The sequence below is a fragment of the Aphis gossypii genome, unplaced genomic scaffold (genome assembly GCF_020184175.1).
Source record: "Aphis gossypii isolate Hap1 unplaced genomic scaffold, ASM2018417v2 Contig01106, whole genome shotgun sequence".
In the NCBI taxonomy this organism is placed as follows: domain Eukaryota; kingdom Metazoa; phylum Arthropoda; class Insecta; order Hemiptera; family Aphididae; genus Aphis; species Aphis gossypii.
This window is the reverse complement of record NW_026083464.1, coordinates 1-12,609: the sequence shown is the minus strand read 5'-3', so window position 1 is coordinate 12,609 and position 12,609 is coordinate 1. Positions and strand designations below refer to the sequence as shown.

The 12,609-nt window shown below is 34.1% G+C and overlaps 2 protein-coding genes and 1 pseudogene across 2 annotated transcripts; 2 read left to right on the top strand and 1 right to left on the bottom strand.

Annotated features, from left to right (window-relative positions):
* Positions 1-1,579: 1,579 nt before the first annotated feature.
* On the top strand, positions 1,580-3,131 carry LOC126555796 (uncharacterized; annotated as a pseudogene).
* Positions 3,132-8,833: 5,702 nt separating this feature from the next.
* Positions 8,834-10,081, top strand: LOC126555795 (uncharacterized). Its single transcript, XM_050210673.1, has one exon. The coding sequence runs from the start codon at positions 8,834-8,836 to the stop codon at positions 10,079-10,081; it is 1,248 nt and encodes a 415-aa protein (XP_050066630.1).
* Positions 10,082-10,208: 127 nt separating this feature from the next.
* On the bottom strand, positions 10,209-11,161 carry LOC126555797 (uncharacterized). The gene is made up of 2 exons (XM_050210674.1): positions 10,460-11,161; positions 10,209-10,397 (listed from the first exon to the last, which is right to left on the bottom strand). Exons 1-2 carry the CDS (start codon positions 11,159-11,161, stop codon positions 10,209-10,211), a joined length of 891 nt encoding a protein of 296 aa, XP_050066631.1.
* Positions 11,162-12,609: the final 1,448 nt, after the last annotated feature.

Here is a 12,609-nt window from a genome sequence, read left to right as displayed (position 1 = left end):
TCATACGTAAACAAAAAACCGGACACGATGGACGGGTTGTTTTCTGCAAAAGATGTTTCATGAGTTTCGACAACCGAAATTTAAAATATAAGCTGAGCGGACAGGAGGCGTTAGACCAGCATAAACTGATTTGCGGGGCACACAAACCCATTCTACCCGAGATGCCGAAGGAGGGGAAGTGTATCGAGTTCGAGGCGTGGAAAAAGACACAGCGACACCAGGTCGTTATATACGCAGATTTCGAGTCATTGTTGGTGAAGACGGAGGAGAAGAAAGGTGACAGCACCACAATTATTCAAAAACATGAAGCAATGAGTTATGGACTCATTGTGAAGGCGAGCGACGACATACAGACAGAGTTGATGGGGGAGCATGAGATACCGATGGAACCGGTGATATACAGAGGAAGCGAGAGTAAGACGGACGTGGCGAAACATTTTATTGAAACTGTGACCGAGTTAGCGATAAAAATTGAAAAATTATTGAAAACTAATAAACCTATAGTTTTCACAGATAAACAACAGCAGTCACATGATACATGTGCAGCTTGTAATTTATGCAAGATAAACTTTACATACGATAACCATAAGGTTGCAGACCATTGCCATCTCTCTGGAAAATACCGACAAGCTCTATGTAATGTATGCAATCTAAAGCTTCAAACACCAAACTTCGTACCTATATTTTTCCACAACTTAACCAACTATGACGCGCACCTGATTGTGATGGAACTGGGCCACGACACGAAAGCTATTAACGTTATTCCAAACAGTGAGGTGAAATATATATCTTTCTCTAAATACGTATCAAATACATTTAGCATGCGATTTATTGACACGTTCAGATTCATGGCTTCAGGACTGTCAACTTTGGCCAAAAATCTCACAACACCGGGTTTAGAGAACTTCCGTGAGACAGCCAAACATTTTGTTGCCGGAGATATGCCGTTCGTGACTCGTAAGGGGGTGTACCAGTATGAGTACACTGATAGTTGGGAGCGGCTTGAGGAAACGAATTTACCTAGGAAAAGTGATTTTTATAGTACGTCGTCAGAGACCGGAATTAAAGAAGAGGAATTTGAGCACGCGAAGGAGGTCTGGGACCACTTTGGGTGTACGACGTTAGGCGAGTACAGTGACTTATATCTTAAAATTGACGTGTTGTTGCTGGCGGACGTTTTTGAAAACTTCCGCGACCTGTGTATGAGCGCGTACAACCTGGACGCAGCACATTATTTCACCGCACCTGGCTTAAGTTTCGATGCAATGCTGAAGTTCACGAGGCAAAAGCTTCAGTTGCTGCATGATTACGACATGCTGTTAATGTTCGAAAATGGTCAGTATATTATTTTTAAAATATATATAGGATTATTATTATATACATATTTTTTTTAATAGGTATACGTGGTGGGTTGGTGCAAGCTAGTAAGAGGTATGCGAAGGCGAACAATAAGAAGACCCCGGATTACGACGAGACGAAGGATAAATCATGGATAATTTATCAGGACTGGAAGTATATATTTTTAATTTATTTTCATCATACTTATTAATTTATTTTATTTTATAGGTAACAACTTGTACGGGTGGGCAATGTCTCAGTACATGCCATACGATGGATTCAAGTGGGTTGAACCCACATTGAATGGATTAGATGATTTGAATGACACCTCCCCCATAGGTCGAGTGTACGAGGTAGATGTGTCATACCCACGACATTTGCATGATAAGCACAATGACCTACCTTTCCTACCGCAAAATAGTGTGCCAAGTGGTTCGAAGGTAAGGAAGTTGATGGGGACGTTCGAGGAGAAAAACAATTATATCATACATTATAGGAACCTACAGCAGGTGATTAGGAATGGACTTATAGTTGAAAAGGTAAATTTTGCATTTTATAAGATTTTAAACAGATTTTAATCAGATTTTTCTTATTTTTACAGGTACATAGAGTAATACAATTTAACCAGTCTGACTGGTTGGCTAAATATATAGAGTTGAACACCGAGATGAGGAAGAAGGCGAGGAATGATTTTGAAAAGGACTTTTTTAAACTTATGAATAACGCTATTTTTGGTTTGTCATTTTATTTATTATATTTAAGCATTGTTACCAACATTTTATTTTTTACAGGAAAAACAATGCAATCGAAGAGGAAGGAGATGAAGATGGAGTTGGTATCGTGTGAGAGGAGGTTACAGAAACTTATTAATAAGTGTACTTTTAAACACTGTACAAATTACAATGAGAACCTTAATGCTGTCGCCCTAGAGAATAAGATTATTAGATTTGATAAACCTATTTATATTGGTAAATATACTTTTTTAAATTACATTTTTATCATTTATTAACACATTTATTATTTACAGGTTTTGCAGTGCTGGACATATCTAAGACATTGATGTATGAGTACCATTATAATGTAATACAGAGACACTATGGAGACAAGATTAAGCTAATGTACACTGACACAGTTAAATGTATTAAAACTATTCTCATGTATATAATATATTAATTTTTCATTCTTTTTTTAGATTCTTTGATATATCATGTTCAGACGGAAGATTTTTATATGGACTTGACGGCCAACCATAACTTGTTGTACCGAATGGACACTGCTAACCTGCCCAGTGACCATCCGTGTTATGTGGCAGATAAGAAGAAGAGTCCAAGATTCTTTTCCGATGAAGTTGATGGTAATGTGATGACAGAGTTTTGTGCTCTTAGGGCAAAATCGTACGCATTCAACGTTTATACAGAGGAGAACAATGTTGGAGGAGGAGTGAAGATCAAGGCGAAGGGTATCAGAGCTCATGTGGTTAAAAACCATATGACTCTTGAAGATCATAGAAAGTGTTTGTTTGGTGAAGCTGGAGTGGAGGCATATAGGGAGAATGTTTCATTACGGTCAGTCAACCATCAGCTAGTGACGATTAAGACAAAAAAGTTGACTTATAATAGTTACGATGACAAGAGGGTGGTGTTGGAAGACAAAATAAACACACTAGCCACACTATTCCATCACAATTTCACTAGTCCATGGACATTACAGTATAGAGTAAGTTATTAGAATATATACATATTAAAATTATTTTACTAACATTTTATCTTAATTTTACAGGAGAGATGAACCAGAGGATGAGTAGACAGAACTTCAACATTACTTTTATATATTGTATATTTTTTCTGTTAATTAGTTTTATTGTAAATATTATACGTTATATAGTTTGTTATATTATACTTGAGATAGATATAATAACATTTTTTTATATTTTTTTTTAATTGCGATACATAAAATTGAAATTATTGTAAATACTATGTAACAGGATGATTTTAAGTTAGATTAGTGTATAAACTTACAGTATTTTAGTTAGATATTTAAGTTTTTGCATATTTATAATGTATAATTGTTAGATATTTAGTTAGTTTACAATGTTTTCTTATAATATTTTTTTTCCTGTTAATAATCATGTTTTTTCTGTTTCAGGTTGATGGAAGCCCATACATATTTAATAACCTATGTAAATGTTAACATATATAAATGTATGTTAGCATATAAATAAAAACAATGTTAAAATATAATATAATCATGTTTATTAAATAAATTGTATACAATTTTTAAGAATTATTTATAAACCATTTTCTTATAGCAAACACTTTATAGAATGTACACTGTTTAGGATTTAAGTCCTTATGAAAGATACAACAAAGAAAATTTTCTTCATCACATATTTGTTCCAGTCGAGGACAGCCCAGGTCTTCAATGTTGATGACTGCGACGTGTGGTATATACTCCATAAGTAGTTGTTTTTTCTGTTCGCCTTTGCTGTAAATGCAGTCAAACTTAAACGAATTCAATATTCTGTCAAATTCTTCATATTCTATATCACCATAATCTATAGATATCTGATGATAATTACGTTCTAACCACTTGTTAGTTTTTCGACTCTTATTGTCTTGTATAGATTTTGAATTTTTAAAAATCCAGTGTTGAGTCGCCCATGTTTCTGTGTCTACAATAGACATCTCTTTAATCATATATTTGTTATTCGCTCCAAGAATGCATTGAATGTCAATGATGCCTGTAGACATTATGACTTGTTTAAAATAAGTTTCAATAGTATTGAGTTGACTATGTATAGCAGGTAATGTTTTTTTCAAATCGTTTACAGCTTCTAGAATAGTTTGTAATGTAACTTCAGCTTTTATCATATGCTCTGTTATATCTAAACACGTTAATTCCAACTTTTTGTTTGTTCTTCTTGTAATTGAATAGATGTATGATTTTCTTCAATGTTCAATTTTATTTAATTTATCCGAATATGATTTAATCGAATGTTCAAGATTTGAATAAATTTTTTTATTTCACCAGACTGAGAACTACCGAACACGTTCATGGTTATATTACTACTGACACTATACTTTAACATCGCGTGTATTTATCCAACTATTATGCGTGTTATCAAATCCGAGCCACTTGACAAGCATCTGATTTTGCTTTTTACGTATAATTTTTTCGATCAGATATTCGTTCGGGTGTTTGGTTTTATGTATTTCAGCCGAATAAAAACAACCGGAAATCGGTTTACCCGTATAATCTTGTAACTGAAAAGTGACGGGCAATGTTCTATTTATTTTGATAATCTCAAATAGTTCCGTAGACCAATTGGGTAAATAACCTTTTGTAAACACACCTTTTTGTGTACTGATACGGACGTTATCACCAACTTTGAATTTAATTTTCTCATAATTAATCTCACGTTGTTTTATTGTAACTGACAAAGAATTTAAATCTGCTTGCGTCAGAGTCATTCCTATCGTTCTATGTTTTGAATTGTTATATTCGTTAAGCAGCTTTGGTAAAATTGAAATCCATTCGTGTGAACCACACGCCGTAAATTCTCTAAAAATTTTTTCTTTTAATGTACGATTAAATCGTTCGACAATGCACGCTTTCATGATGCTAAACGTAGAATATTTGTGAATATTATATTTGGTCATCAATGTGTCGAAAATGGTGTTGTAAAATTCTTTACCGTTATCTAGTTGTAAAAGTTTCGGTGAGCGGTCTAGTAATATTTTAGACATTGCGTTTGTGACTTCTTTTTCAGTTTTCGATTTTAAGGGCACGGCCCACGCAAATTTAGTAAAACAGTCTATCACGCATAAAATATACTTGTAACCTTTATTTTTCTTTGAATACGGTATCATTTCCACCAAGTCGGCCTGCCATAAATCATTTTTTCCATATACGTTGACTCTGCGCCTTACGAAGTTTTTCCGTGACGGTTTGTGTAGTTCAATAGCGATATCGCGTTTAGACATTTGGTATTCTTTTTATTAGCCCAGCTTCAAGTAATTCTTCGAAAATCGATATTATTTCATTGGAGACGCCTGTATTACCGGCAGCTTTCGAAGCCAAAAGTAATCGTAACCGATCGACTAACTCATTCGGATTATCCCAATACACTAAGTTATTTTTCTGCAATTTCATAGATAGTCGGCCACCGGAGGGAAATAATTTATGTATTATATCCTTATATTTAGAACCACTTTTTTTGATTTTTTTACTTTTTAAGGTCAAATGTGCCGATGTCTGAATTAATATAGATTTATATACTTGTAGATCGTTTTCGGTGTAAATAAGTGGATTTTTCAAAAATAATAACTGGATTAGACCCGAGGTTGTTGAATAAGTAGTACCGTCGATTAGAATAGAGTTTTCAATAAATTTTACTTCTTTATCGCCCAAGATAATATTTCCATCTGAAAGTTTTTTCGGACCATAGGTTTTGTCTAAATCTATAGAGTTGAACCAATTTTCAATTTCTTGTTGATACTTTTCATTAAGATCGTCGTTATTTTTTATTTTGATCGATGGCGATTCGGTTGTATTCGATAATTTAGTTAAGGGCTCGATAATAGGTTTAAAAGTTGTGACATTAATTGTTGAACATTATCTGAGCCGGTTTTTAAGCGATGTATTTTCGTTTAATACTTTCTTTAGCCTTAACTAACTCATCTAATATACTACCTTCATCCTTCATGACTGCGTTTTAAATGGAAAATTTCATTTTATACATCGCCTTATATAACGACAAAAGTATCAAAACCATAACGATATCGTCCGTTATCGCGCTCGCTATCTTTACAAATAACGACGAATGCAAATCTGTCACGGTTCCAACACGTAACGCAAAAATGTTTAAATTGTATGTATGTCATATCGCCCGAACAGTGTTCATTGTATACATGTTTAAAATTTGTCTCGTCTTGTTTGAATAATACTATCAAATTTGCATTGTCGCGGATCAACTGCTTTGGTACTTTTGAATAATTCTGAGCCAGATAAAATATATCTATTTTATTGTGCCACCCTCTACAAAAGCATTCCCGTATCACTTGATGATGTTCTCCAATAACACCGTCCATGATAAATATAGAGTTTGGTAAAACTTTTTCAGGGGGGAATGACTTTATCATTCTCGAAAAATGTAAAAATTTTAACACCGTCAATATCGTCGATTATACGTTTTAATAATTTATATTTTGGTTGTTCTAACGTTTTAGAGTATATGTAAACGTTTTCAAAACGTAGACCGTTTTCGTCAACAAGTAGAAAATATATTAAATTTGTTTTACCACAACCGGAACTCCCCAACACCAATGAGCGTATAGTGTTTGGAAATAGCTCACCATGTCTAAACTGTATTGTATCCGGAGTATCAATGTTATAAATTCGTAGTTTTTTCTGTTGCTCGATGAAGCGCATTTTTTCACTATAAATATCAATGCTATGTACTTGAAAGCGTCACACGATGTCTCGCGTTCGTAAGCGAAACAACAATAAAGGTTCTGGTCTTATTAACTCAGTTATAAATCATCTACCTGTGGAATTACATCTGCCTGGCTATAGGTAAGTCACTAAAATATATTATTATTATTAAATCCAAACTACATTTTTTTTTTTTTGTTTTTTTTTCCAGATTTGCTATAAACAGACTAGACGAGTTGGCCAGAGCTCACGATATCGCATACTAAGAAAGCAATTTGTTAACCGATCGACAAAGAGCTCACGAAATATTAGAGAATCAAGCTTGGGAAGTGTTTAAATCTAAAAACACTGGTATTAAGCAAAAAGCTGCGTCCTGGTTGGTTACTACAGCTATGAAGGTGAAACGCAAGTTTGGCGCTGGTTGCGGATTTAAACAGATGGTTTCGGCAGCAAAAAAATCAATCAAAAATAAAATTAACGAAAAGAATATAACCAAGTTAGTAAGAACATGTCTGTCGCTGCGAAAAAAAATCAAAAAAAATCTAAAAATAAGAAAACTCCGAGAATTATACCAATACCGAAAAAGGGCGGTGTTCTACCTTTAATACCTATTTTCGCTGGTTTATCGGCGTTGGGCGCTCTTACCGGCGGTGTCGGTAATATAGTTAAAGTCGTAAATGAATTAAATTCCGGTAAAAACACACCTATTCATTTAGGGAAAGGTTTATATCTTACACCGCACAAGGGGCAGTCTTATAAAATTGTTAAAGGTAAAGGTTTATACCTAGCACCTTACAAAGGCGGATCGGTAAAGAAAACTAGAAAAACGACAAAAAACTAATTCCCACGTTACCCAAGAGAGCGTTGTACGACTATGAGATTATAAAATACGCTGACATGTTGAAAATACCTCATTTCATCGGTGTGTTTTCCAGAGACAAGTTGCCTCCAAGAGCTAAGCATCAAGAGTCTGCTGTGGTTAATTTAGACATCGAAAACGGTACAGGTACGCATTGGGTAGCGTATAAAAAAATCGGAAAAAAAGTTAAATATTACGATAGTTTTGGAAATTTAACGCCACCGTTAGAAATACAAAAATATTTCAACGGTTGTGATATCGAATATAATTACGATAAACATCAAACATATAATACGACAAACTGTGGACACTTGTGTTTAAGATTTCTGTCATGTACACCATAACCTTAACCGGGAACTCGAGTGAATTGTCTTGCGACTTTTTCCCACCGATAGAAGTCAGTAAAAATGCTAAGATTTGTCTGCTGGGGTTTCAAACAAATAACTCTATTCCAAATATAAACGACAAGTGTAATAAAATAGGATTCGCATACAACGAGCAGACAGGTTATGCGATCAGTAGCGTTTTTACAATACCTACTGGTTCTTACGAATTATATGAAATCGAGTCAGCAATACATCGCATATTACATGATACAGATATAATATTCGAATTGAAAGCTGATAATAATACACTAAAATGTACAATGTGGTGTAACAAAACTATAGATTTTACCATGCCTAATAACATTGGTCAGTTGCTGGGATTCAAAAATCGAAAATATGCTGGTAATGTAAAACATGAATCTGATACGGTGGTTAATATTACAAAAACAAACTGTATATATATCGAATCAAACCTAGCCACAGGTTCATTCATCAACGGGAAGCAGTGCCATACAATACACGAGTTTTACCCGACTGTACCTCCAGGTTATAAAATAATAGAGGTACCGCCGCATTTGGTATTTTACTCACTTAATTCTACATCTATAACGCATGCTAGTATAATTTTAAAAAATCAGAACGACGAGTTGATCGATCTACGAGGTGAACCGATATCGGTACGTTTATTAATTCAAGACTCGTGATATGGGTTTGCAATTTTTTAATATATATAGGACTGCACGTGTAAAGTCCGTTAGTCGCGTTAATAACACAAACCGGACAACAACTCTGAAGAAAAATTCGACACGAAGACAAGTTGTACACAGTCTAACAGCATCCAATTTAGCTTTTTTACGTTTGTTAAACGCTATTTAATATGGACGACATGTATTTAGATGTTACGGGCGGATACACCGACGATTGCAGAATAACTCAAATTGAATATCATTCTTTTTTACCTTATTCTACGTCAGCTCTCTCAAATAACGATGAAGTGCGTATCGCACTACATAACACAGAATCTTATACTTTACCATGTGAGAGTTATATTTACATCGAAGGAAAAATAATCAAACCTGCAGATATTACTGATGACATCCGATTTATAAACAACGGGCTGGCGTTTCTTTTCTCCGAAATGAAATATGAGATAAACGGCATTCAAATTCAAAAACTCGCTAATCCAGGTATAACGACTACATTAAAGGGATATTGTTCGTATAATAAAACGAATATTACATCACATCACAACTCTGGCTGGGATAACGATATTAAAAATGCTAATAAAGATTTTATTGAAAGCGGCAATTTTAATGGTTGTATTAATCTTAAAGATTTGTTCGGTTTTTGTGAAGATTACAAACGTATTTTAATAAATTGTAACCAACAACTTATATTAAACAGAGCATCACTGGATATAAATGCCGTTAAGCAGTATAAGAATAATGAAGTTGTCGCAGACGCTCCTAAACTAAAAGACGTGAAAATAAACATAACAAAAATATTATGGAGAATGCCCATAGTCAAGGTCAGTGATAAAGAAAAAATAAGATTGTTGAAAGTAGTAAACAATCAGAAACCGTTGACAAGCGCGTTTAGATCGTGGGAGTTGTGTGAATATCCTTTTTTACCTCAAAACACTTCGCATTTCTGGAAAGTGAAGACATCTAACAAATTAGAAAAACCTAGATATGTCATAATCGGATTTCAAACTGGTAGGAAAAATAGCTCGAATAAAACAATGTCACATTTTGACCATTGTAAAATTAAAAACTTGAAGGTCTATTTAAACTCAGAAGTGTTTCCCTATGAAGATTTCCAAAGCGACTTTACCAGGAATAAGTTGGCTACATTATACCGCGCCTATGTAGAGTTTCAAAAATCTTACTACGGCCATGACGAAGTGACACCTCTACTGAACCGATCAGATTTCAAAAATCTGTGTCCGATTATAGTTGTTGATATGAGCAAGCAGAACGATAATGTAAAAATGTCAACTGTCGACCTAAGGATTGAACTAGAAGCAGACGAAGCGTTTCCAGCTTCCACTTCAGCATATTGTTTAATATTACACGACCAAATTATAACTTACAATCCGTTTAACGGAGAAGTAAGAACCTTGTAAATATTGTAAAACTTAATATTAATAAATGAAAATACTTTTTTTATATACATGTCTTTTTATTTTACACAATACATATCTGAAATTAAAATAGTTTACGTTTTGGTACAAAATACATTTTCGATAATGATCACATGTTGAAATGTAACGGCCCATCGTTTTCATCGACTGCTCTGCTCGGCGATTGACTGGTGAAACTCGATGGTGGTGGTGGTGAGATCGGTGGTGGTGAGATCGGTGGTGGTGTTGACATCGGTGTAGGTGGTGACATTGGTGTTGATGACGACATTGGTGAAATGAGCGTCGTTTCATTGGAATACTAAAAAATAAAAAAATATTTAATATTTTTGTTTAAGGAATAATAATATAATTTTGAATTACCTCATGCGAGTTGTTCTGGTGTAATAATGATTCAGTCAACTGTACAGTTGCACACATCTGTATTTGATTGGAGAAGTTTGGAACGGACTTAACGACTTGATCGTCTTGTATATTTTTAATGAAAATTACCATCTGATCCAAATTTTCCGATGATAATTTATGTTGAGCACATTTTTTATCTAGGTATGCTATAATCTCATTATACTGATTTATAACTAAAGGTACAGTGAATACTTCTTTTCGCACGATGCTCTCGAAAATAGAACATTCGAGATATTGAAGTCGAAGAAGGTCGCCCCGATTCAGCAGTACTCTACATCCATCACGATTTTTTGTTTCGATTACCAACACATTTTCTCCGCTGTATACCATACTCGATAGTTTTAATATTTCATCTTCATAAAATATTACTCGTTTATATTTCTGTGGCGTATCCTGTATAAAAGACAGGATATGACCCATATACGAGAATATTTTTTTTAAAAATTCCGGAGTAATATGAACGTATCTCGAAGAAGTTAGTATATGCACTACAATTTTGAAACTCAAAGATGGGTCAATACCGATATGAATAAACTTACGGGCCGTAAAGTCAAGTGTGTAGCTAGTAGACTCGATGAGATCAGCCGGAGGTGCTGGCGGTACAAAAGTGTAGGTCTTCTTCTTGTATAATGCCGCGTTGTCTTCAATTGAACCAGCCATGTTTTTAAAAATTTGTTTTTAAAATAATAAACACTGAAAAATATAAAAACTGCGAGAGAAACGGTTGAGACGTGAGAAACCGTATAAGGCTGAGGACAGACTGAATAATTGTCTGGTCTTCCAGAGCCAAGCATATGTGCATTTCAGACAATAATAGGTAGGGGTACATTCCTTATGACAAAAGATGGACGTGTGACTAAATAATTCGGGGCTTACATACATATCTTATAGATGTAAATAACAATAGACTGCTCGGACATGTCGATGCATGTCGATGTACTGAAATAAATTCCTCATATTTCTACTCGGACCTGTCGATGCATGTCTGTAATGGAATATTTCATATCTCTACTGACGATGCTTTTTAATTTGACCAGGACGTTATTTTTTACAATAAAATACTTTATATATAACAGTTTTAACAATAATTATCAATGGAGTTAGAGTTGAAGTGGGGAATATATGTTTGGTTACGTTTGTACATATCCCGGTTCGATTCTAACACCAGATTATTATTATTTTTTGCATTATTTAATGAAAAACGTTATTAAAGACGTTGATAGTGTAACTGGTGACTGAAATATATGTACAATAATATGATAAAATAGTTCTTCTGCGCATGTGCATGATGACTCGAATACATGTACAATAATATGGTGCATGTACAATAATATGATGCATGTACAATAATATGATAAGCGTAATTGATTACATGATAACCACGACGGCGGCGAAAAATACGTCATGTACGTGTAGGAGCGGGTGGCGGTGGCAAAAATACGTCACACACGTAGTGGAGCGGGTGGTGGTAGGAGGGTGTGGCACGGCTTAAGGCTTACCGGCTCAAGGGCTACGCCATCAGAACTGTCCAAAACATACTACTAGTATATTTATATATAATATAATTTTAAATTAACTTGATGTATTTATTGTGTTATGGACTATGATGATGTTTGTTGTATGCATAGATATTAAAGAATGGATAGGCCATTTGTGCTTATCATACGGGCATGAATTAGAAATAATTTTGAGGTTATAGAGGTCTTAACAGAATTAGGATTAAAAATTATTTATATTATTATACAATAAACATATTACATTTTATAATAATAATATTTTAATAATTTATAAATTCCAATATCTATTAATTATCTATACATCCATCAATTATAATAATCACAAAATATAATTTATGATAAGACCTCTGCTAGAGTGAGAGGCATTAATAAAATCTGTCTTTCTCTCTTCCCCATTCCGGCACACTTCCCTCTATACGATTAATATAGCGATGGCCTATCCATTCTTTAATATCTATGGTTGTATGTGGCAGATATGTGATGTTAATCTGAGAATTTTGAATGTATCAGCAATATACCCAGGGTCATCCCACGATTCTCATATTTGGAATACAAGTAAAGTTAAAATGCTAATGATGGATTTACACGCAC